The 27,903-nt window shown below is 41.8% G+C and overlaps 1 protein-coding gene across 2 annotated transcripts in view; it reads left to right on the forward strand.

Moving 5' to 3' along the window:
• Positions 1-27,903, forward strand: part of PDK3 (pyruvate dehydrogenase kinase 3) — a 1,115,542-nt gene that overhangs the window by 1,059,610 nt on the left and 28,029 nt on the right. For both annotated transcript variants that reach the window (XM_044072300.1, XM_044072301.1), the window contains exon 10: positions 773-886. In XM_044072300.1, coding sequence (XP_043928235.1) covers positions 773-886 — 114 coding nt within the window. The remainder of the gene's footprint in view (positions 1-772; positions 887-27,903) is intronic.

The raw sequence follows: 27,903 nt of genomic DNA on the forward strand, positions 1-27,903 counted from the left end.
TGTATATAGAATTCATCCTTGTAATTTCCCTAATTTTTTAAATGCACAAAATTGTAATATAATTGCACTGCAAATGAAATTGCTGTTGCGGATGTACTCGTTGAGGGGTATAGTGGGCTAAGGCGTATATCACTTTATCTGTGCCATGTCAACAACTGTTTTCCAGAAATTACCTTAGAATGCAGAATGTCTTCTTGACTGTTTCTTAATAAAGGCTGAGCAGCATTATCATTGTGGAGAATCTTGCTTATGTAACATGTATCACAATTTCTACGTATCTGTCAGTTTGGAGGACTATGGCTTTGCTGTACCTGCTACATAAATTACATGTTCATAAACCTGAGCCTGTCCTGGAAATAGGAAAAACATTGATGTATCCTGTGTGTGCTGCACCAAACCTTACCTATCCATCCTTTGTCATGTTTATAACTGTTAATTATTCAGATTGAAAATTGCACCTTTTCTGACCATACCACAGAGAGGTAAGTCTATGAAGAATCAGTGGAGGAATACTGGCTAATAGCTTATAATGGAAACCGCTGTAATGTTCAGCAGCTGGATAATGACACGTACAGGAGTATAAAGACATATTTTTTAAATAAGACCGTAGTTTTGTTTACAGGTTAGGAGCATTATCCTGATTTCTGCACAGTATACACTGTTTTGTACCAAATACATGTTACTCTTTTTTTCTTCTATACCTTAAAAGCTGTCCTGAACTGAATATTTGCCAGTCACATTTTTGATGAGCTTCTATCATTATTTCCCTCAGGCTGGGTTTGGATATGGTCTGCCTATCTCTCGTCTCTATGCCAGGTATTTTCAGGGAGATCTCAAGCTCTACTCAATGGAAGGAGTAGGAACCGATGCTGTCATCTACTTGAAGGCAAGTCAATTATTCTATCAGAGTGCAATAAAATTATTGAATGTTGTGTTTTTGCAGTTCTTTTTCACATTAGTAATGTGAAAAATACTTACACAGATGAGTTAGTCTATAGTTAAAAAAAGAATAACAAGAAAAAACCCATCTGGCCAATCCAGTCTGCATATACCTTAAATTATCTGGTTCCTCTTGTTACTTCTGAATATTTCTCCACTGGACCTCATACTGTGCTCTTTGATGTACAGATATTTTTTAACATACTGTGTACCTGCACTCTATTTACTTAATATGCATATCTTCACAGTTTCCTCTTCTACTGCTTTTCCATCAAAATATCAGGCATGATGATGGCAGTGAGTATGAACATTGATCACCTATCATGGTTTTGGAATCTGGTTTTGTTGTAAAAATCAAAAGTAATGGACTGTTCATTTCAAAGTATGGTATATTATGGTTATTATGGTTGGAGGGCAGCTACAGATATAATTTTTGACCATCGAGTCTTAGAAAGAAGAAAGGCATTTAATTTCCTTACACTTTGACAGTCAGCAGCACCACAGATAAATAACAAAGGAAAAACTTGTGCTATGTTGTACACTAGGAAATTAGTTTGCTGTTTACATTTTTCTCCCATTGTTACAGTTTCGCTCTCAGTTGAAACCTTATCAGTTCCAGTCACTTACCTATGGCCTCCTGCCACCTCCCACGGCTTTCCTATATATCTTTTGATGATTGGGACAGTAGAAGTTTTCATTATCAGCATATGTCAGATCCACTGCTGATACAGTTGACTGTAGGAATGTACTGGAATGTAACACTACATAAAGAAAGAGTGAGGGCAGATTGATACCTGGTGCCTCTGTCAGGACCCAGTGTACTGCTCATTAAGCTGTAGTGAACGATTCAAAACTTGGAGCTAGAGTATTACGGCAAGTGGTTCAAGCTTCCCAGAAACATTCTACTTGCCTGGTTGCTGTACACTGCCCATGTATATTGAATTTACCCTTACTCCTGTGATCCAGACCATGGCTGAAAATGGTCCAAGATGGACTACATCACCTGCCTGGTTAACAAATAAATTAAATTAAAAATCAGAGGTTGTTCAAGAAGGAGTGCCATGAGATGAACATCATTTCTCTGCTTCTTAATGTGTGAGGTTAGTGTGTAGCAGTGTATTATATATTTAGAACCACAAAAACTGGTGTAGACTGTCTATTATTATTAAAGAAGATAATGCTAGATGTTTCTTGTGTTTCACTGTTGCAGTTATCACATTTGGGTTATCCCTGCCAAGGTAACACTCAGCCGGCCCATATAGTAGAGGCTTAGTATTTCTGTGTCGGTTGCTGTCACTTCAGGACTGACATCAGGTCATCGATAGTATAAAGTAAGGCAGCTGATGCCATTACATCAGTCTTTCTTGCCATGGAGCCTGAAGCAGAAGCAGTTTGCACGAGTGCCGGTCGGCCACTACCTGAGTTTCGTCTTCCGAATTGAAGCTGAAGTCTTCTAAAGCTAAGTACCCCATTGGGATCCTTTTTTCTTGCACTAACCGATGTCAGAAAAAGTTAACAATTGTCTCGCCTGTGGAAAGCAAATACCACACCGAGACTTTCATTCTTACTGCGTTACTTGCTTAGGCCCAGACCATGACATCCCCCGCTGTCACTTCTGTGCTTTGTTCAATGCCAGAACTATACGTCGTTGGGCCCTTATTGTAGCTAGATATTTTTGCTTGTAGTCCTCAAATTCCGATATGGCTTCGGTAAGCCATCCGACAGCAGATCTTCTGAACAAACGTAAAGATAAAGACAGAGACAGACCGCACAGGTCCAAACCTACCGACAATGATCTCATTAAGCTAGTCATCAGTTCTCTGGTCCTCAGTGAGGCACTTTTGCAGCCCCTGATGCCCACTTCTGTGGATTCACAGGCCGCTACCGAGACCCTTTCGGAGTCCGGTATGCCGCAAAACTCTTCTTCGACTAAGGATCCTGCGTTCATCTCTACCTTGGATGGGTCTGGAGCCGCTGAGCAGGCACCAGCTTCCGAGGAAGTCCTTTGCACTACCGATTCTCGACACAAACCAATGACTTCTTTCACGACTACTGTTCTTTGAAAACTACAGTTTCTTAGGCCCAGGTTACGAACCACACCCAAGAAACCGACAACCCAATCTCGGGCACCTGCTTTCTTACCTCAGTCTCAAATGTTTAAAATGGCAGAAGCCCTTATCATGCTGATCAGGGGAAGTCAAGCTAACCCTTCCAAAAGAAAAAGACATCTGTCCCCTGTACTTTTGTCTGAACAGGAGTACGATGACTCTGATGCATCTGAGTATGAAGACATGCAACCCCTCTCTGCTTATGAGGATTTTGATGCAGAGGATTCCATTCCTTCAGCCTCTCCCCCAGAGGATTTTTCCTTTGGGGAAACCCTTCACACCTTAAGGGAGCATTTCCAGTGGGAAAGTCAGGACTACCCTCAGTCTAAAAAGAGACTCAGGGAATTCTTAGATCTTCCACAATGCAGACCCCTGGCCACTCCCCCAGTCCTGGATGTTGTGGAGGATGTTTTCCTGGAATCCAGCTTGACTCCTGACACCCTCCCTCCTGCACCCAGAAAACCAGACAGATATTACAGAGTCCCTGACTCACACAAATTTCTTTTTAAAAATCCTACTGCTCAAGGGTCTAAAGGAATTAAAGCAACCTCTGCTAAGAATCCCACCCCCTCAGATAGGGATTCCCGAGCACTAGACAGATGGGGTAAAAAAGTATACACCTCAACTACTCTTGCTGTCAGAGCACTAAATTGTCAGTTTCATATGCTAAACTTTCAGCAACATACCCTGGAACTCCTCAAACAAAAAAGTCTTCCTTTTCTGCTTGTGCAGAATTTGAAGAGTTACAAGAGTTAATGCATTCTGCAAGTCAAGTAACTTGCACTGTGGTTTTGATGCCCTAGAAGCTTCTTGCAGGGCAGCAGTCACCGGTTCTGTCCTTAGAAAGCATGCATGGTTTAAGGAACAGCCCTTGCCAGACCATGTTAAATCTAAATTGTTGGATGCCCCCTTGTACAAAGACAACTTATTTGGCACTAAGGCAGAAGAGGTCTTAGAAAGGATGGAAGAAAAATCAAAATCTATGCAGACAGTTAAGGATTTCTTATAGGTCCAGCCACGCAGGTTCAGTAGGCATTGTCCGTCTAAGAACTGGTCCTTTCCGGCTCCCACCAGATCAGTTCAGCCCAGACCCTGGGGAACCAGACCCCACAGACAGCAGCCAAAGGTAATGCAGAGATCTAAGCAATGGACTACCTCCACTTCAAAACCAGGGAGCTCTAAGTCACCCCCTTATGGTAAGAACTCACAATGACTCTCCTCCCTCACCCCCTCCCTCTGCCCACCTCCACTTACCCCTAGGAGGAAAACTCTCCTTTCATGCAAACACCTGGGCCACCATTACCAATGACCGCTGGGTTCTTAACATAGTGTCCCAGGGATACAGATTTTCTTTCCACACCCTTCCAACTCCAAAAGGGTTCCCAGATCTATCTCCAAACCAGTGGGCAGAGGTGTAAAAGCAAGTCCTTTCCCTACTCTCCATGAGGGTAGTAGAGCACATTCCTGCAGAACAGAAAGGCCAAGGTTTCTACTCCAGACTTTTTCTGGTACCCAGGAAAGAGGGCACCTAGTGCCCCATCCTCGCTCTGTCCATTCTAAACACCTTCCTGGTGACCCCAAAATTCAAAATGCTTACTCTCCAGCAGCTGCTACCCATGCTCTCCAAGGATGCTTGGCTAACCACCCTAGACCTAAAGGAGGCCTACCTCCACATTCCTGTCAAGGAATCATGCAGAAAATATCTCTGTTTCAGGGCAGGATCTCAGCACTTTCAGTTCTCTGTGCTTCCCTTTGGCTTATCTACTGCTCTCAGAGTTTTCGCAAAATGTCTGGCTCCGGCCATTGCCTTTTGCAGACAAAGGAATATCCATATTTACCCATACTTAGATGACTGCCTAATTCAGGCAAACAGCCAGGAAAAGCTGCTCAAGCACCTGGCCTTTGTAAAGTCCCTACTAACCTCCCTAGGGTACACAATCAGTGAAAGGAAATCCAAACAGGTACCCACCCAAAGGATTATATTCCTGGGAGTAAGCCTGGACACAGCATCCCAGATGGCATTCCTTACACCAGAAAAGCAAACCTTCCTGACAGCCTAATTCTCTCAACTAGCCACCAGACCCCAACTATCTGCAAGGAAAATCCTGCAAGCTCTGGGGTTCATGGCATCTTGCATTTTACTCCTTCCATATGCCAGACTGCATATGAGGAAACTTCAATGGTACCTAAAAAGCCTTTGGTATCAACAATCTCAAGACTTGGAGACTCTTATACCTATAATACCTTGCCTCAGAAAAGATTTTCTTTGGTGGGCAACAGCATGCTCCCTCAACAAACGACTACCTTTCTCACCACCCCACTCTGCCGAGACCCTCACCACAGATGCATCAGATTATGCCTGGGGTGCAACCTGGACGGCAGGTGCATACAGGGCCAATGGAGCCCACAGCAAATCCATCTGCACATTAACCAAAAAGAGATGATAGCTGTCCAGCATGCCTTGATAGCTTTCAAGCCCCTTCTCTCCCCAGGGGCTCTCCTGATCAAAACAGACAACACAACTGTGATGTGGTATATCAACATGCAGGGAGGGACTCAGTCCTACCCTCTATACAGGCTGCCCATGACCCTTTGGCACACAGCCTCTGCCATGTAAGTCTGCCTGTTAGCACAATTCCTACCGGGTTCTCTCAACTCTCTGGCGGACCACTTAAGCAGAAATCTTCTGGACCCACAAAAGTAGCAGCTCAACAGAAGAACTTTTGCCCTAATAACTCATAAATGGGGCACCCTGAAGTTCGACCTCTTTGCCTCCCACACCAACCATCAGCTCAGCAAGTTCTGCACCAGGGAGCATCATTGCATGGCTAGGAAAGTGGATGCCTTGTCCTTCCCCTGGGTCAATCTATCGGTCTATGCCTTTCCTCCACTACCTCTCATCCCCAAGGTACTGCTCAAAATAAAGGAGGAAAAACCAAGGAAAATTATTATAACTCCAGACTGACCTCACCAGCACTGGTACTCCTTCCTGCTCAGCCTGTCCTCTCTGCCACCTTGGCATCTCCCTCAGATTTCAAACCTCCTGACCCAGAGGGAAGGGGAATTCATGCATCCCCAATTGCAGACGCATAATTTGGCAGCTTGGCTTATTCCCTAACCCCCCTTCAGTCTGCCAACCTCAGCAAACAGGTTCTAGATGTTATACATGAGGTCAGATGCCCTAGCACTAGGAAGTCTTATGCTGACAAATGGAAAAGGTTCTGCACCTGGATTCAGGCTAAGGGAGCCAATACGGCACAGCCCTCCCTCCCTCTCATCCTGGATTACTTAGCTGACTTGCTACACAGTGGACTCTCCTTTTTCTCTATTAAAATTCATGCCTCTGCTATCTCTGCTCATTTTCCCACTGAGCAGCCCCTTTTCTCCCACCCTCTAATCAAACAGTTTTTAAGAGGGGCTAGCAATTTGAGGCCACCCAGAAGAGCACCAACCCTAGCTTGGGACCTTAACTTTGTGTTGGAAAAGCTCACCCTCCCCCCTTCAAACCAGCCTCTTCAGAAGGGCTAAAATGTCTCTCCTGAATGACAGCTTTCCTTCTGGCCATCACTTCAGCCAGAAGGGTCTCCGAGCTGCAAGCACTCATGGCTGTGGAACCCTTCATCATCTTCCATGCTGACAGGGTATCCCTCAGGACTAATCCGTACTTCATGCCCAAGGTGGTGTCCAGTATGGCTCTCAACCAATCCATTCATTTGCCCACCTTTTTCCCTAACCCACAGAACAAGGGGTAAAGGATCCTGCACTCTCTAGATTGCACAGACAGCTCAGATTCTATCTAGACAAGACTAAATCCTTCAGAAAGTCTGATCAATTGCTGGTTAGCTTTGCTACAGGGGCAGAGGGCAAAGCCATCTCCAAACAAACCATCTCCAAATGGATAGCACACTGCATCCATTTCTGCTACAAACAACATGGAAAGCCTCCCCCAAGGGGGTCAGGACTCACTCCACCAGAGCAGCCTCCACCTCTGCAGCTTTCCTCAGAGGAGTCCCCACCAGGAACATCTTGGAGGCTGCCACCTGGACATCTGTTCACACCTTCACCAAACATTACCACCTGCCTATCTTCTCGAAATCCAGGGCAGGGTTTGCCTCTGCAGTCTTGCAGGGCATCGTAGCCAGCCCATAGTTTCCTTGACTGCCTTCACCCATTTCCTCAGCTTTGGGAATCAACCCAAATGTGATGACTGCAACAGTGAAACACGAAGAACATAGTACAGTTGTGTACACTTATCATAAATGTAGATATTTGAGTGTATTCACTGTTGCAGTCCTGGTTTCCCTCCCTCGATCCCCCTCTTCTTTCTTCTCTTTCCTTACAAGGGACATATTGGTATTTACTTTCTACTGGTGGGGTTCTTCCACCAGAACCTGGCTGCCACTTGGGGGCTCCTGACAGGTTAAGGCAAGAAAAACTGATGTAATGGCATCGGCTGCCTTACTTTATACTACTGACGACCTGATGTCAATCCTGAAGCGACAGCAACCGACGCAGAAATACTAAGCCTCTGGTATTCAGGCCGGCCGAGGGCTACCCTGGCAGGGATAACCCAAATGTGATGACTGCAACAGTGAATACACTTGAACATTTACATTTATGGTAAGTGAACGCAACTGTACTTTCTCAATTTATAAAGTGGATCATTTTCAGTCGCCATTCAACATTTCAAATCCAGTTGCAGCTTGTAAGAATCTTGTTTTTTCTGTGGTCCTTTGCTAGATACACTTTTTATCACTTCTCTAATCCCACCTCCAGCATTAGAAGGCTAACCTATGGTCATCTGAGCATCAAGCATTTCAGTATCAGATGTGAGTGCAGTACCAGTATTTTAACATACATATGCCAGTATTTACATCAAACGAAATTGTAGGTCAGGCTGTATGAAAACAACTTCATGTTATTTTGTATGTGTAAATAATTCAGTATGCTCTGAAGCAGCTGTAGTATGTCTGGGCCAGATGGAGGGTTTCTGACATTATTTTATTCTTGCAAGTACTTGAGTCTATGCTTGGATCTAGAGCCCACCTTCTGTACCCTTATACACTATACTATTAAAAAACAGTTCAACACTGCTTTCTATCTGTTATAGAATCACTAACTAAAAAGGCAAAGGAGAGACTTTGGAAAGGGGGTGTTGATTCCAGCTCTAGAATGTGCTTTGGCAATAATTTCTGCCACTTCAGCTACCACCTTGCAAAGCATACAGGCCACGTAGATTGAAATCTACAAATTCTCCACAAGTACACAGGAAAGATGACATCACTGTCTCACTCTTATTTAGTTCAGTATGTTTCCCCAGAAACTCCTTCATAGTACATGCTGTATAAACTTAGCTGTCTGAATCATTTCTGATCACTTCTCAGAACTTTTAATACTTGGGCCGAACACAAGGACACTAAAAATAAAATAAGTTAAACGAAACACCTCTAAGGAACGAATGCCCCACTGTTGAGAATAAATCCAATAATCAGGCCAAACAAAACACAGGAGCAGCAGAGCATACCAAGGCTGAGTAATGACATAAAATGCAGCAATTAGATGTATAAAAAATGAAACTGTTTAATAAACGAGACTAGAAGGCATAAACAAGTAAGCGCTTTCACTAACAAGGCTTCTTCAGACCATACACAAGTAAAACACAGCCAGCTTAAATACTGCCTTGCCCACAAGCAAATAATTAAACGATTAAAGCTACTTGAAACCATTTAAAGTGACACCACCCAGAGATCATATAAACACATTAAATACAATATAAAAATGTATATATAAGAAATATAAATAAAATGAAAATAAAAATAATACACTAATTACTTAATACTCGGAGCTCTAGATTTAAGAATAGGTTTTAAAGGGACTTTGTTATTAAGACCAAGTCCCCGATCCGCTCTCAACCTAATGATCCATCAGGTCTCCCTTCCCTCAGTATAATTCCTAACATCTCCACCATGGGGATTAGGTTTAATCACCTCAATAACCAAAAATGTAAAAGGCTGTTCAGAACCCGCTTGTATAACATGTTTAGACAAAGCATTACTACCAGACTTGACTCTAATATTATATAAGTGCTCTCTTGTTCTGTCCTTAAACATCCTGTTGGTTTTGCAAACATAATATGACCAACAGGATACACAGTAAGCTAGATATACAACATGTTCTGTCTGACAACTGGCTACTGCATCATATTTGTACTTATGTTTAGTTATAGGATGTAAAAAGCATCCACTGCTGTCTATATACCTACAATAGTTACAGTGATTTCAAGGGGTAGTACAACGCACAATGTCCATAGTCACTGTATTAGTAGGTCCCTTAGGATAGCATAACATCCTTTTTAAATTAAGTTTATTCTTATAGACAAAAGTGGGAGTGTCTCCTGTAAATTGCTTAATGTCAGGGTCAACAGTTAAAATACTCCAATTTTTACTAATAATTTTTCTAATCTCATCAGCATTCTGTGTATAGAACAGTGGGATCTTAACCTGATGACTTAATTCCTTACTCCCATTTCTGGATGCATCCATCCCATGATCAGGAAAAATAAGGACATGCTACATCCATCCTCAACACAGGTATTCCATCCATCCCTTTGCAGATTTCAGAATTGTTATATGGCCTCTTGCTAACAGACTTTCCTCTAGACTTAATAATTCTGATTGAAATCCCTCCTCAGAGGCATTCAACCTTGACAGACAGATGGCCTGCCCCTTATAACATTCCTAAAAATATAACTAGGGTGCATACTGTTTCTATGTAAAAGGCTATTCCTATAGCAGGTCTTCCTAATGCACCCCTGTATTAACCATGCCATTATTTAACCTCTCTATTAAAACATCAAGGTATGCAATTCTAGTCTCAGAGGATGTAATAGTAAACTTCAGGAAACTAGTCAACCCATTCAATTCTAGAAAGAATGAGTCCAACTGTTGTGAGCTCCCTGTCCAAATAAAGAATAGGTCATCCAGTAAGCATCTATAAAATGGGATAAATGCAGCAAAACCATACAACCCAAACAAAAATTCTTCCTCCCAGGTAGCCATGAACATATAAGGTTCATATGTTCATAGGTAGATACTAGGCTATCTGCCCAAAAGGCATTTAGAAGCCTAGCCAGAATGTGTTGGCTTTCACAACCCCCTTAGATTAGTTCCCTGTGCCTCTGTCCAGCAGAGCCACTAAAGTGATCCCCGGGGTAAACTTTCTGTTTCCCATCCACTCATCAAGGTTTCTCTTGAATGTTAGTGAGGAGCTCTGCCTAATGTAGATTGGAATCTTGTTCCAAAGCATAGAAAGTCTCTGTGACAGGAATCTATCCCTCCAGCATGCCCTATTTATTGTTGTGGTGAAGTTTAGATCCCTAGAGTGTGTGGCTTGAGGGGATAAGCTTTTCTTTAGGTGGAGCATGTCGATCAGTTCTGGGTTGGACATGGCCTTGTATGTCAGGCAGAGATCACCTCTGAGTAGGCGGTATTCAACCGAGTACAGCTGGAGTTTCTTCAGTCGAGCTGCAGAGGGCATCTGTTTGAGGCCAGTGATCCTCTTGGTGAGGTACTTCTGTGGTCTTTCCAGCTGTTGCAGGTGTCTTGTAAGATACATCCCAAATGGGGCGCTGAACTCTATGATGGGTCTGATGAGCGATGAGTAGAGGGGCACAATGACCTCTTTTGATCTGGATGCAAACCCTTTTGTGATAAGGTGTGTCATGTAGACAGATTTTCTAACCACTTTGGCAATGTGATTATCAAAGGAGAGTTTACTATCTACTTGGGCCCCCAGATCCCTTATTACGTCTTCCGTATTTAGGGGACTACCACCTATGTGGTAGTTTGTGGGTACTTTGTTTTTTCCAAAGGGGATGACTATGCACTTTTTGGCATTTAGCTTGAGGCCATGATTTTGACACCAGGTGTCCGTCTCAGTGAGACCCGTTTGGAGGATGTCTCTGTCAGCCGGAGAGTCAATTATAGCCCCTAGTTTGTAGTCGTCTGCGAACTTGGTCAGCCATAGTCCTCCTGTGCTTGCCTGTACCTCTGAGAAGTATATACCGAACAGGAGAGGTCCTAGGACTGAGCCCTGGGGAACGCCACTTGTAACCAGTTTAGAGTCGGACCTAGCTCCCGCAACTCCTGCCATGTGGGCTCTGTCCGTGAGCCAGTTGGCAACCCATCTTGTGAAATAGGGGTTTATGTTCAGGCTGGTAAGCTTGTCTATTATACCAGAATGGGGAATGGTGTCGAAGGCCGTTGCGAGGTCTAGGTAGGTTGTGTGTACCACCTTTCCCTCGTCTATAGCCTTGGTAACTGTCTCAAAGAAGTCCACCAGGTTTAGGAGGCATGATCTGCCCTTAACAAAGCCGAACTGGGTAGGGTCCAGTGTTTGGAGGTTCCCAATGTCTCTGTTAATGAGTTCCATGATGATGCGCTCCATAGCCTTGCAGACCAAGCTAGTCAGGCTTATAGGACGATAGTTCCCAGGGTCTGTTGCAGCTCTACCTTTGTGGAGTGGAATAACCGTTGCTGTGCACCACTCTATGGGTATGTAATCTGTGGAGAGGCTGAGTTTGAACAGTGTTTAGGTGAGGGGTTAGGTAGTCTTTGAGCTTGTGTAGGGCGCAGCCTGGGACTCCATCCGGTCCCATTGATGCTGTGTTGTTGGCTTTGGAGAGGGCTGTTTTAACCTGAGTGTCTGTGATTTCAGGAGCTCTACATTCTTCTGGTATGGTTATGGGCCCTTTTGGGGGTGAAGTTTGCGATAAACCTGTCTGTCAGGATGTTGGCAATATCGGTCGGTTCAGTGTATTTTGTACCATTCTGCACTAACTCCGAGCAGATCTGAGCATTGCCACTTAGATTCTTGACATAGCTAAAGAATGACTTGTGGTTATCTTTGGAGTCCTGGGCAATTTTTCTTTCGAAACTCACCTTGGATGATTTTATGAGGGATCATAGTTTCTTGCTGATACTGATCAGGGATGTAGCTATTGGCACAAGAGGTGCCCATAGCTATGCCATCTTTCTGTATGCAAACCTGCTGATCAAAAACAAAGATGCTGTTCTCTAAGACAACCTCTAATAAAGAGCCTTGGTCTGCTCTATTACAACGACACTAAAGTTCAAGTATATCCACTCAGAACATATCATCGTCATCATCAACTCCTTTTTCCCATTTTCTACATGGGGTCGGGATGTCGCATCAACTGTCACCGTCTCTGTTTCTCTATTCAGTGTCACCCTCTTACCTTCTTCAACAGTCATGTCTGACTGTTGCAGCTCTTCTCTGATGCAATCCATCTCTTTGCTGGGCTCACCTGTTTCCTCTTCCTTCTTCCTGTCTCTTCCAAATCTTCTACACCAGATTGTCTTCTGCTTAACTGCACATGTGCACAAATCACAGTATTCTGTTCTCTTTGACCTTCTCTACAACTGGAGCTACTTTTGCTCTGATGTCCTCATTTCTTCGTCTGTCTTACAGTATGGTTCCTGTCATCCATTTCAAACACTTCATCTCTGTCACCTCTGGCTTCCTCATCTGCTCTGCCTTCACTGCCCAGTTTTCTGTACTATATGGTAGTACAGGTTGTACCACTGTTCTTTACACCTTTCTTTTCAACTTCTTTGGCATTCTTCTGTAACGTACTATCCTTGACACTATGAGAGTTGGCTGCAGCACCTCTATTCTAGCTTTGACCTTCTCATTTTATCTTCCCTTCTCCTGAATCACTCCTCCTAGATACCTGAAGCTGTTAACTTCGTCTACTATTTTCCGTTCTGTCTCAATTTTCAGCTTCTTCTGATTTCCCCCATTTGCTGCCATGACAACGGTTTTGTCTGTACTCATTTTCATCCTGTGTGTCTTCAGTTTTGCATTCAATTCCCCTAACATTTGCTGAAGATCTTGTTCTTTGTCTGCTTATATCACCATATCTTCTTCATACAGCAGCGTTGTTGAGCTGTCTCCTCCAATCTGTATGCTGATGTAGTCCATTACCACTCTGAACAGCAGTGGGCTCAAAAGCTTGAACCCTAACAACCTACTCTTACTGGGAATCCTCTGTGAGTCTAAACACTGTTTTCACTTGCGTCATTGAGTCCTTGTATGTAGGCTGCACTAATTCTACCAGTGTTTCTAGGACTTAAACTATTGCAGAACTGCCCAAATCAGTTTTCCTGAAAACTAGTCATAAAATTTTTCCAAGTCGAGGAATTCCCAGCTGGACTCTTTCCTTGTCTGTCACTTTTTCTGAAATCTGTCCCACCGCAAACGTCAGTTGTGCTGCAACATGATCTGAATTCAAACTGCTCATCTCTCATTTTACTTTCTATTGCTCTGCTTATTCATTTATCGATCACCCTTTCCAGCATTTTCATGACGTATGATAGGAATTTGATACCTCTATATTGTCTACAGCTGTGAATGGTCCCATTTGTTCTTATACATTGGCACTAGAATGCTTATTCTCCACTCATCTTGGGATATGCTATTCTCTTCATACCGCTGTGAGTACCAACTGGGGCCATTTCTCCCCTAACTCACCCAATATCTCTGTAAGCCCCACTGAACTCTCTTATTACTCACCTTTTACTTTCTCTATCGTCCCCCCTCACCCCCCTTTCCCCTTCTCCCCATTATATTTTCTGTTAAATACTTTTACCTTTCCACTCTATCTACTTAGACTGGATATTAATGTTACTCTTAGGTCTTATCTTGTAATACTCTCTTTTAGGTTTCCCAGCTCTACCTCTATCAGCTTCATTGCTCTGCTTCTGGTGAATGTTATACTGTTAGTATTTCAACTATGGAATCAATGTTTCTTCAAACATATCTCACATATCTTTTTTTTGGACTTTTAATGCAACCTGTTATTGTTATTGACTTTGTTATTGTCATTGTGATTGACTTTGTTATTGTCTCCACTGAAAATGGGCTTTCAGCCCAGTGGACTAACCTGGTTAACAAAAGACAAATAAATTAAATATAGACCATGACCTCATCTGTACCTGCTGCTTTCTCTGACTTTATTACTTCTTCTAGGATGGGCTCTTCTTCTTTCATCATAAACTGCGTCGGGTGGTACAACTTCAGTGTTCTTTATTCATTCAGAAGTTGCTGGAAGTACTCCTTCCTTCTGTCTTTCATGTCCTATATACTGGTGAGCAGGCTGTTGCTCTTACCTTCTTTGTTAGTCAACCAGTATTTGTTCATATCTTAATCCATCTCTTCTATCTCCCACTTTTTTCCTATACTCCTTCTTTCTTTTGATAACTTCCAGGTCTTCTGCATTCCATCACCAGCCTTTCTTATTTATCTTATTTTTATACCTGGTCCAGATGCATATCTTTTCTACAGTATTCAGACATGTTTTAAGACACCACCATTCTTTTTCCACTCTATCTTTCTTCTTTTTCCTGAGGTGCTAGAACTTTGATTATTTCCTAGAACTCGTGTGATTTGCTCAAGTTAACTTTGGGGTCGTCAGCCTAGTGTCTGTTGATCTTAGATCCTTCTTTAACCACTGATTGCAGCTGATTGTGGACACCAGTAGTTTATGCTGAGGGTCGACTGTTTCACTGAGGATGACTTTGCAATCTATAATTCTACCCCATTGCCTTTTCCTTACTAGGAGGAAGCCTACCTAAGTTGCATGTTGGCCACTCTTGTATGTGAAATTGTGACTGTTTTTCTTGCTGAACCATATGTTAACCAATAATGAGATATTTGTCAGACATAAGCCTAGAATGGCCTTGCCTTCTTTATTTATGTTGTCCCACCTATGTGTACTCACGTAGTCTCTCATAACCTGTTCTGTCTGCCCATATACGAGCATTCAGGTCCTCAGTTATCAATACCAACTCACATTGTCCTGCTTTATCCAGTATGTTCTGCATCTGCTGGATGAATGCAGTTTTATCCTCGCTATCACAACCCTGCTGTTGGGCATAGGCTGAGATTATGAATACTGTCCTATCTTTACACTGGGGTCTGACTGCCATTAGTCTATCACTAATTCTAATTATCTCCCTCTCTGTCATCAGAAGGCTCTCCCTCACCACAATTCTCACACCATTTCTAGTCTGAACCTGCCCCTGAGTAGCATACTGTGGATCTCAAAGTGGCTTTGCTGCACTGCCCTTATATCTTGTCTCCTGGATACACAGGATGTCCAGCCTCCTCGTTACCATCATGTCATAAGACTTCCAGTCAGCATCCTGCCAGTGGACCAGTACTGAGTGTAGCACTCCTTAGTTCATGTTTGGCAGGTTGATTGCTTTTATGTCCAGCTTTCTGTCAACAGAGCTATGCCAGGTAACCCAAGCTGTGCATCTGGGCACTAGACAGCCAATAGATTATTGACCCAGGATCTGAAACTGAGATGTTTGTCATTATTTAGTGACTTCATTCCTCAATGATTTTCTAGAAAACATCAAATTTTATGGGGAACAGACTAAAAACATGAGACAAAAATATGGACATTCTGCAAAAATCTGGACAGTTTAGTGGTATGTTTTCAGGGGAAAATATAAGGCTTGAGATTTGTATTACTGAAGTGTGGGTTCCATCTAGTGGCTAATCAATGCATTACAGGGAAAATATTTGTTTTTTCAAAACCTGGAAATATAAATATTTGTCTATATGTATATATATATATATATATATATATATATATATATATATATATATATATATATATATGTGTATAGAGAGAGAGAGAGAGAGACAAAGCGCGCGCGCGAGAGAGAGATAGCTTTTGATGGATGATTGATATATATATATATATATATATATATATATATATATATATATATATATATATGTAAATATCTTCCTTTGCAGACCCATACACACATAGCTGTCAATCACCTTAATTCAAAATGTGGAAAACTATCTCTCATAGTGTGGAACAAATAGGCAAAACAGAACACTTTCTAACAAATAGGCAAAACGGAACACTTTCTAACAAACAGGCAAAACGAGGAACACTTTCTAATAGCTTTTAACTAAGAAGCTTACAGCATGATTGATAACAATTTCTTCATACTTATAAAAGTTATTTTGATTAATTAATATGACACAATATTATTTACAATTGTTATTTGTTAAAAAAATAATTTGTAACAATAAAGTGTGACAGACCCTTTCAGTGTGGAACATGAAATTTTTTTAACACTCAAAATGAGGAATGTACCTCATAATGAGATGCAGTTGGAAGGTATGCACACATACACATGTATTTCTGTCACTCATGCTGTAAGTACTGTTACTGTAGGATGCTTATTCGAGCTCTTCACTGATGAAGCGAAAAAAAAATGTATCTGATACCCAGGTTCATGTCCAGTTTTATTACTTGAATCCAGGTTAAAGGACATTAATTTAGAATCTAATGGGCTTAAAATGGCAGCTTGTGATCTGTATCTCCATCCAGTTAAAAAAGAATAAAGATATAAATAAAAAAAATTTTGTTTGTTTTTAGTACCTAAGGTATCATGTCCGTATTTTACCCCTCTTTAGGAATCCAAATATTTTCTTTTTTTTTAATTTTAGTTAATCAGACAAGCCCATGGGACACAAGTACCCCTTTGGAAGGGAACGTGAGAGCACTTTCTGATTAAATGATTTACTCAGAGGTATACAATAGGCAAATGGTGGCTGAAAGAATAAAACCTTGGATTACATGGAGCAGCTTATTAACCCCCCCACCACCATAGCCTTAATTTTCTGTGCTGTCTACCAGACCAGTGCTATAAATTTATTCAGTATGGTTGTCTAGGGAGTCTGTATGTCTTCCCTGTGTTCACATGGGTTTCCTCCGAGTGCTCTGGTTTCCTCTCAAATACCAAAGACATGCAGTAGGTGGATTGGACATTCTAATTTGGCCATAGGTGTGAGTGTATTGTGTGGAAGAACTACCTCATCAAGGCTAGCCACCTGGCAGTGTGAGCGTTGGCTCTAGATGTTTGTCACTGTTGAAGTGACGACACCCTTAACCCATGTGCAAAAATGGGAAAAGGGGTTGTGGATGAATGAATGGATGGGTGGTTATCTAGGGCAACTTGAAATACCACAGTGAGCTATTCAGCCAGTTCAAATGCATGATGCCACTGTGACTAAATGTACCACATCTTTACCTTTCTAATAACTACTCTGCTATAGAAATGTGGATATTTATTACTATTTTATGAGTATATTTAACCTGAGAGTACACCAAGTGAAGAATAACAATCTAAAATTCTTATCTTGTCAGTCATCAGTCCACAAGCCATGTCGCCTCATTTGACTCTGTTTTGGTTATTTCTAGACTTGAAATTTTGAAATACTGTTTGCCCTTTTAGATTTTGAGAGAAACTGATGAGATGTTGTTTCTGTGTACAGTCTCAGAAGCAGAAAAAAATGCTACAGAATGAGTGGAAACCATTAAAAGAGACAGTATGGTATTGCATACAGTACTGGCATTGAAATACTGTAGATGTTTCAGTCCTTAAAAAAGCTGCAGAATGCTAGAACAGCCCACAGTAAGAAAGACAGAAAGACATGGTTTCATACTAGAAAGAATGGTACAAAGATATACCTCAAATGGTGAAACTTTCTAAAACTGGGGTATATAGAGGAGATCTGTCTAGTGAAACACTTAAAAAGGCATATTTGGGGACTGCTCTATTCAAATAGTGACTGGATTTCCACAAATAAAAATTAGAGGAGCATTTTTCCTCCCTAAAGGTGAACTGCAGAACTGGGAATAATGTATAACTGTCTCCTGGTAAAGATGGCAAGTTGGCTCATAGGATGAGGATTACCAGGCCCTTCTTCTGTATCACACACACACACACACACACACACACACACACACACACACACACACACACACACACACACACACACACGCAGTTTAGAGTTGCCAGTTCATGTACCACATGTGATTAGGATGTGGTAAGAAACTGGAGTACCCAGAGAAAACCCACACAAATACTGGGAGCACATGCCAACTTCACACAGAAGGCTCCCCACCTGAAAACAAACCAAATAACCTCTTCTGTGAAGTGACAATGCTAGTCACTGTGCTGCCTACAGCTACTGTTAATTTTCTGGAAAGTTTTATTGTATTTTTAAAGGCGTATTTTAACTAAATATCTGAGATCTGTAGAATTCGCAACTAATAATTTATAATAACAAGGTAGTTCATTTGTATATCACTTTTATTTTTGAACCTACTGTTTGCTTGTTAACTAGAGCAGTAGACCGATCTAAAGCACACCAGTTTCACCCATAAACAGATCAATGGCAAAGACATAGATATAGCATTATAAAACAAACATAATCTAATACTTATGTACATAGTAAAATACAAGCTGTATGGAATTAATACAACACAACACAGCAACAGCTTAAAAGCATATTGTGAATGAATATCCATTTCCTAATTAAAAAAAAAAAGAAAGAAACCAAAGATGCTGGGGCCAGTAACAGGGTAATTAATGCTGAATCCATATAGAAACATATAATACAAGATGTGCTGTTCTCAATCTCGCCTTTATTCTCACATGTGGGTCGGATCTGATGTGTTGGATCTGTCTCGGCCAATACACCAGCTCGAGGTCTTTAACAAAGCTCGTGGGCCTCATTCTTTACCCATAATGCATTCCCCTAGTTACCTCAGATCTTGTTTGCCATGTAGTGAAGAGGTTTCATCAGGCTATAGCTCTGGGCTAAGTACAACTTTTCATTATTCATATACTTCTAGCATCATTAACTTTTTAGTTTAAATTCTTTAATTTCATTTGAATATCTTCTTTCCAAACCTCTTTACCCAGCTTCCCCATTTTTATACTTCCGTTTAAGTTAGAGGGCGCTTAGGAATGTCTGTTTAAGTTAGAGAAAGTTCCTTTCCTTCCATTGAGAAGCTTTCTTCCAGGCTCCTTTCTCCTCTTTTAGCCACGTCAAGATCACCTACCCTATCCACTAGATCTACCAGGAGTTTATCTGACAAATACATGAATAGGGTTGTGCAGAGACTTTTAAAGACACCTGCTTTGGCCAGACTTTTCTTGGATCTGAGCCCAAAGGAGTCGGAGCAGTCTCAAACCCCCTTTTCAGTGACTGCTCCTCCTCTGATCCATCCTCCTGCTTTGGAGCCAGCAAATTCCAAGATCCAGGTTGTGTTGTTGTTGGGTCCAGGACCCTCAGTCTCCTCAGTTCTGACATCTGCCCCAAGTGTTCCCGTGCCTTTGGAGCAGGAGATCTCTGGGAGCCGGCACTCCCCTGTCAGGTCCGCAGAGTCTTATCGGATCCCTTCTTATCTCACCATGCCTCTGAGAGCCTCAGCACGGGTGAGTTCCACTCCTACCTCTGGTTTGGAGCTGATCTCATCTACTCTGGAGGATCCTTCAGCTCTGACACCTTCCTCGGAGAAGGGGGGGAGGCCTGCTTTCAAGATAATGAGGAGGGCTTTAACTTCTTCACAGTTTAGGACACAATCCTTTTCAGTTCTTCATCCCTCGTCAGGCGAGTTGTCTTTGTCTTCTCACGAGCCCTCTCCACAGGTCCGCAGAGACATTAGGCCTCAAGATGTACCTCAGGGTACTGCCTCCTCGTCCAAAACCTCTCCAGAGTGTCCCACTAAAGAGGTCCCTTGGAAGATGACATGCAAGAGGAAGCATCTGGACTCACTGGAAGAGTCTATCACATCTGGCACTGACCTCGATAAAGCAAAAGGTCCCCACTATCACCTCCTGATGATGTCTCCTTCAGAGACATCCTGCAACTATTAAAACAGAGAGGTGATTGGCAGTCTTCCACCCCTTCAGCTGAGGAGTCTGTCTTCCTGAAGGCCTTTGAGTCTCACCCATCAGCTTCTTGGGTGACTCCTACTTTCGACGAGCTTGTGGAATTAATCTCATGAAGGGCGTGGGAGACCCCAGACACCATAGATCCCACTCCTAGGAGACCAAATAAATAAATCACTGCCCAAAAGAGAACAGTTTTCTTACAAAAGGTGTAGGAGTTGATGCCATGGTCATGGTGGCAGCCACTAGAAAGGAACTCTCTGAGACAAGTACCAGTATCCATCCTTCTAATAAGGACACTGGGACTATGGATAGATATAGGAAGCGTGTCTTCACTTCAGCGACCTTTGCTTTGCAATCACTGAACTATCTTACTCACTTCACCAGACTGCAGAGGAACCTGATTAAAGAATTATCAGACTCCCTCCAAAGAGTTGTAGCTGATACAGTGGCAGAGAAAGTCAATGCTCCACTTGCTACCTTAAATTCAGTAGTAAACTCATCCATGAGGCTTATTTCCTATGCAACTGATGGAACAAGTAGGGTAGCAGGCTCAGGTATCTCTCTTAGGAGGCAGGCCTGGCTGCGTCTGTGCAATTTCACAGAGCCCTTCAAGTCTTCCTTCATTAACACCCCTTTTAAAGGCTCATCCCTTTTTGAGCCCAAAGTGAAGGAAACACTCACCAGATGTGAACAAGGGGGTAAGAACTTGTCTGCTGTTGGAGTGCATTTTTCCACTCCTACTAGACCCTTTCCCAAAGGTCAAAAAGATAGTGGGAAAATGTGGTTCAGAAAATCTCAGTGGTCTTACCAAGACACACAGGGTGAAAGTTCCCCCAGAGGCAGAGGGGGGAACAATAACGGAAGATGCTGCCCTCGCGGCAGAGGAGTCCTGCAAAATCAGGGCTCCAGAGAATCTCTCTTTGGGAGATCCTTCCACCAATCCTGAAGGAGTGCCCGATTGCTCGTCTCTGGAGGCAGCCAGGGAGACAGTTGTCCATGCACCAAGAAACCTGGCTAAAGATAAATGACAGATGGCTGCAGGACATAATATCCAGAGGATACATCCTTCCCTTTTTCCTTCCTATTCCCAGAAACAAAGTGGTTCCAGATGTTCCACCCAGTCAAAAGGAACAAGCAAGTATAGAAATCCAAACATTCCTAGCAAAAAGAGTCATCCAGGAAGTCCCTGCAGGCCAGAGAGGATCTGGAACTTACTCAGAATTTTTTTTAGTTCCAAAAAGAACAGGGGACTAGAGGCCCATTCTGGATCTCAGCAATTTGAACAAATCATTAAAGAAGACCAAGTTCTGGATCGTAACTCTGCAGTCGATACTGCCATTCCTGAAAAAAGACTATTGGATGTGCTCTGTAGACCTGCTGGGCACGTACTATCATACTCTAATTGACAGGCGGGCCAGGAGGTTCTTGCACTTCTGGCTAGGAGTCAGTCACTTACAGTTTTGACCTCTGCCATTTGGTCTCACTACAGCCTCCAGAGTGTTCACCAAATGTATGGCAGTAGTAACGGCTCACCTGCCCCAACCAGCCATCACTTACTCCAATCAAGAGAGTATATCCTTCAACTCTGCTCCTCCCTGGGCATTACCATGAATTACAACAAATCTGTGCTAGAACCATTGCAAACCTTACTGTTCATAGGAGCAGAGATAAACACTACCACTCAGATAGCAAGTCTTTTACAAGACAGAGTAGACAACCTCTGTCTTCTCATCAGAGTTCTTATAAAGAAGTCCAAAGCCACTGCAAGACTAGTGCTCCAGGTCCTAGGAAAAATAGCTGCTTCCATCATACTAATTCCCCTTGGTCGCCTCCACATGAGAGTTCTCCAGTGGATGCCGTTTGCTCAGTGGTGAATCTTGGAGCTTCCACTGTCTCACAAGATCATGATAACCAATGCCTGCAAAAAAGACCTTCAATGGTGGATCCACTCACCGTCAGTACTTCAAGGTCGTCCCTTCATTCCTCCACAACCCCTAGCTATGGTGACCACGGATCTTTATCAGATAGGGGAGGGGGCATTTTCTCGGGAAGACGGTTCAAGGCACCTGGCAAGATCATGAAGCTCACTTGCATATAAATGTCCTAGAGATGTGCTTCTAGCGTTGCAAGCATTCCAGAACTGTCTTCCTCATGGAACAATTGTAATCAGACGAACAACATGTCTGTAGTTTGGTATATCAACAAACAAGGGGGAAGCAGATCGTACCCACTTTGTCGAGAAGCTCTCAGGATCTGGCATTGGGTGATAACCTCCAACCACTTTTTAATAGCAATGTACATTCCGGAGAAATCTAACATCATTGCGGACAAGCTGAGCAGAGAAATTCTGTGGCCACACGAGTGGTCCCTCAATCGGAATGTAACAGAAGTGATCTTCCACAAATGGGGCCAGCCTTGCTGCAACCTTTTTGGGTCACCCAACAATGCCAAATGCAGCAACTACTTTGCCCTGATCCCTCCAGCAGGGGAGTCACAAAGGGATACACTTGTTCACGATTGGCCCCTGGACCTTCTTTATGCCTTTCCTCCAATTTTGAAGCTCCTACAGAAAGCGAGTTTGTTGGAGTCAACCATTATCCTAATTTCCCCCTACTGGTTTCGTCAAATCTGGTTTCTGTTCCTTCAGCCTCATCTCCAGGACGAACTCTGGGTTCTGGACCCAGCTCCGGACCTTCTGACACACCCGTCAGGGATGGTGCATCCCAGCCTACACACACTGAAATTGACAACTTGGTCACTGCAGTTCCCCTAATTGCAAGGTTTCCATCTCTCTCTTCTCCTGTCAAGCATATTATTTTATGAACCTTTAAAACTTCTACTCGGACACTTTACAGAAGCAAATGGAAGAAGTTTGTCATATGGGCAGACTGTAAAAAGATAGATCCCTTTACAGCACCAATTCATTCCGTGTTACAGTTTTTGTCTGAGATCTTCAATGATGGAGCAGTGATAGCTTCAGTTAAAGTTCAACTAGCTGTAATCTCTAATTTTCATATAGGAGAAAATGACCATCCTATCATGGCACATAGACTTTGGAAAGCCTTCTTGAAAGGCACTGTTATACTAAGGCCTCCGTACAAACACCCGATGCCCCCTTGGGATCTAAATTTCATTTTATCCAATATTATTTTTCCCCCTTTTGAGCCCTCAGCCACATGTGATATGAAATATCTGTCATGAAAAACCCTGTTCTTGGTAGCAATTACTTCAGTCAGAAGGGTGTCCGAGTTGCAGGCATTGTCCATTAAACCTCCTTACCTAATCTTTCACAAAGATAGGGTGTCATTGTGCACTAATCCATTCTTTGCACCCAAGGCTGTGTCAGAAAATACCCTTAACCAATTGATAGATTCCCCCCCCAGTTTTCTTTCCCAAATTTCAAAACAAAGGAGAGTATTCCTTGCATCTCCTAGAAGTTCACAGACAATTATGTTTCTATTTACAGAGAACTTCAGAATTCAGGAAAGTAGACCAGCTTTTCATTTTATATTTTGATACAAGGAAGGATCAGCCAGTTTCAAAAGTCACATTATCCAGATGGCTTTCATCATGCATATCCCACATTTAAAAAATGAAAAATGGTGTTGGAGTGGTAAAACGCCACCAATAAAATAAAATGTACCACTCTTTGTAGCCAATAATCCTATGACCAAGGTAGAAAAATCCAACGTTTAATGTGTAAAAACACACAGTACAAGTTGTCAACAGAGCACAAAGGCACAGTAAAAAACACTCAAGATAAAAAATGGCCAAGCGCTTTCATCATAAGACTTCATCAGAACAATGAGAAAAGTAATTCATCACTTATATACATACACTATATATACATACACTAACCCCGTTAATTGCAGTAAAAAAGTTCTTAAAGTGAGACTACCCTTTTTACATAAAACCTATTACTAACATCCTAGCACTCCAAAATATCTAATACTAACAAATCCAGTTGTTAAACAAAACATCTTATCATGATAAATTATACTGCATACAAGCAAAATATTTAAAAAAGTTAAAAGCCAGAACCAGAATAAATTAAAGTTTGGATGCCCTATACTTCATTTCAGGTCTTATACTAATGTGATCGTTAATACCTGGGGCTACAGTGGCATTCAATCTAAACAATCTAAACTGCCATCTTGTTTCAGCTCTTAGCAGTTTATTAGTCCAGTCACCCCCCCTAATATTTTTGCTGACTACCTCTAAGATACCAAAAAGAAAGGAGTGATCGGGATTCATTTTAACATGTTTTAATAATGCGTTATTTTCATCTTTCTTTGTGATACTGTATAAATGCTTGTAAATTCTCCTCTTCAACCTCCTTTCAGTCTTCCCTACATAAAAATAACCACAAAGTTGGCATATAGCAAGGTACACCAAACCAGTTGTTAAATATGTACCTGCCCCAAATTTAACTTTGATGTTGTGGGGTCCCAAATGGACCATAGGGGTACCTACTATATATTTACAGTAATCACAAGCCCCACATTTTGTTGTCCCTTTTGTGTTTCCTTTTTTAACTGAAACATGGTTTTCCAATAAACTTTTTAGATTTCTATTAATCCTGTATGTAAAAATAGGTTCCCTACCTATAACAGTCAAAAGTTCCTGGTTCCCTTTAAACATGGCCCAATTGTTTTTAATAATGTTTTTAACTCCAAACGAGGTTTCCCCATGCGTTAACACCATGGAGTGTGAAAAGTCCCTACCGTACCCTTGGACTTGGTCAACATTAACCTCAGTAACACCAAGTAATGGTTTGAATCTTAAACCCCATTCACTAATAACTTGGTCACTGATACCGTTTACAAATTCCAGTGGGTATCCCCTAGCTCCAAACATACTAACCAAACATTCTATTTCAGATTTTGCCAAGCCAAGATTGGAACACATTCTAATGGCTCGGACCATCTGACCCTTTACTATGTTTCTTTTCACAAAACGGGGGTGACTGCTTGTAAACTCTAAATAATCATTTGAAAACATCAGTTTTCTGTACACACAAGATTGAAAACAGAACTAACATCTTTACTCAATTTGACGTCCAAATAGTTTATGTGAAAATTCCCACTGTTACCAGTAAATTTGAAGTATTCACAAATCCCATTAAGGAAATCTAAGAATTTTGTGTGTATCTCACTTCCCTTCCATAGTATAAAGAGGTCATCCAAAAACCTAAGGTATATTAACCAAGATTCTTTATAGGGGGTATCCAAAACATAAATTGTTTCTCAACGGTACATAACAAGGTTGACAAAAAGTGGCGCACAGCTGCTACCCATCACCACGCCTTTAACCTGTCAGAAAAACTCCCCACCAAAACAAAAAAAGTTGTTTTTTAAAATCACCTCCATGAGTTCCATAATAAAATTAACAATGGTATTGCTCAGGTTGGTTTTCTCAACCAAAACCTTGTGAAAAAATTCAAGTCCCTTGTCGTGTGGAATTGATGTGAATAGGTCGACCACATCAATAGTGGAAAAGCTAACATCCTTATTATAATGTTCTTTCTTAATCCTACTCAAAAAGTCCCAAGAATCAATAAGTATATGGTCAATAGGGACTAAAGCTTTTCAAACTGTCTGGTCAACAAACACCCCCAAGGGGTATGTTATACTATTCTGACAAGAAATAATTAGCTGGTATGGGGGTTCTAAGATGTCCTTATGGGTCTTCGGAATCCCGAAGGCTATAGGGATAGTAGGGTGATCAATATTCAAAAAGTTAAAGATTTCTTTGTTGATGACCCCTTGGGACAGGGAATCCTCTAGTAACAATTTGATTTTCCTGTGTGAGATGTTAATTTCATTTCTGGAAACACACTCGTACTTGGTTTCATCCTGTAATATACAAAAAATCCTATTATTGTAGTCTTCGGTGTTGACTATGACCATACCCCCACCTTTATCCGGTTTCATAAACCTTAAATTATAATCACTTCTAATCCCATCCAGTAGTTTTTTCTCAGTCTTGGTTATATTAAATGATTTTGGTTTATTTTCTTGTAGGGTCTGGAATATCTCCTGTGAACAAGCCTTTTCAAATGTACTAAGGAGGGGATGTAGTGATGGATAGTAACAGCTCCTCTTCCTAATGTTTAGTTTCCCCCTTTGACCATCCCCAGGGTGATCTTTATACAAAAACTTTAAGTTCATCTTTCTTACAAATATTTTTAATTCAGTTAGGGTGTTACTCACATTCTTCTTGGTAGAGGGTACACATTTTATACCCTTCATCAATAAATGGAATAAGTCTTTACTTATCTCAATTCCTGCATAGTTAAAGATGTTAAATCCCTTATATGTGTGTAACAATCCATCATGTGTAACAGTAATTTCCTCGTTGGTCCCTAGCCTTAAGTCACCAAGGTTACCTAAGACTGATGATAACTGTTTTTCCTCCAAGTTGGTTGGTTCCTGTAGCTGTTCCTTCTTCCCCCTCCAGTTGGTCCTAAAAAAGCATTTTTGTCACCCATGTAGTTATTTTTATTTTGTAGTCTTTCCGACCTCCTTGGGGGGGTACTTTGATTCATAAATTTATTCACTGACACCCTGTCTGGCACCAGGTACCGACCTGTTATTAACACCCTCCTTATTCTGATGACTATTACTAGCTTCTTCACCTTCAGTGTATGCTTTTGGGAATGGGTATGCTAAATTGTTTTTTTTTACTCATACTCATCCCTCAACAATTTCCTTTTCTTTCTTTCAATGTTTATCCCAACGTCATTTTCAACCTTGTCAAAAATACAGTTGTATCTGTGGATATATTTAACAAAATTAACATCATTCAAAATACACTTGTTATGCACATCAATCTCTTTCAATAACACATCAATCCTTTTGTTGTTAATTTTTAAAATAAAGTCCATTAACTCAATTCCATGCCTATCAAACATTTGTAAAAGTTCATCACACTCTGGTTGCCCTTTTTTGATTCCATTAGGGAACCTAAAAACACGTGGTCCCTTCGGTACCCGACTCTTTGCAATACATTCTTTTAAATAGGCATTGTCACACTGTTAACCACTTACTTTATGTAGTTTGTCCTCTAGTGTGACTAACCTTGAATCTATACTGTCCAATTCAACAGCTGAGTTGTTCCTAAAGAAAGTGTGGTCGTTCTTTACCCAGTCTTTAAATTGGTCGTGTGTATGGGTAGGTCCTTGGCTCGCTCCCCTGGTTGTAGCAAAATTAACATTCACAGATGTTTCTGTCAAGTTTTCAGAGCTCCGAGAGCCTTGGTTCGCTTTACTGCTAACCAGAAGTGAAACCTCCCTCATGTCTCTTTGAAAGCACGCACTTGCTACTTCAAAACACGGACGTGAAGGGTTTTGGCGCTTAAGGACTGCTTCTTGAAGTTCCGATACTTTATTTGTCAGGTTTAAAATCAGTTGAAATATCCCACATTTACAATTCTAAAAGGAAACACCTCCCTAATGTTCCTAAAGCTCATTCCACTAGATCCCTGGCCACATCTGCTGCTTTTCAGGCTAGACTACCGTTGGATAATATTTCTGCAGCACATGGGTGCCGGAACCACAGAGTGAGGGGGAGCACCCCCCCAGCTCCAAGACCTAAATGAATGAAGTGGAGTTTTCACTCTAATGCTCGCGCGCAGAACAGAAGTTAAAGGAGGAACCATGCGTCGCATGCTAACATGGATTTGCACACGGAAGTTAAGTTAACTAAACTAGCTGTCAGTAAAGAGAGTTTCAGGAGTTATTCTGCCACTGTGAGTCATGCTGGTAAGGAGAGTTTTGTTCTTTTATTTGCTCTGTGCTGATCATTGCTGCCAGAGACTTTCGAGAGTTGCCCTTATCATTGCTGCCATGCCTGCTGCCCTGTACTTATTGTATGTGTCTGTCATGCCGGTTGCCCAGTGCTGATTGTGTGTCTGCCATGCCTGCTGATTGTGTGTGTGTGTGTGTGTGTCTGCCATGACATGTGTGTGTGTGTGTGCGTGTGTGTGTGTGTGTGTGTGTCTGTGTGTGTGTGTGTGTGTGTGTGTGTGTGTGTGTGTGTGTGTGTGTGTGTGTGTGTGTG

This window comes from Protopterus annectens, chromosome 5.part0, assembly GCF_019279795.1.
Source record: "Protopterus annectens isolate FY-2018-M chromosome 5.part0, PAN1.0, whole genome shotgun sequence".
Lineage (NCBI taxonomy): Eukaryota > Metazoa > Chordata > Ceratodontiformes > Protopteridae > Protopterus > Protopterus annectens.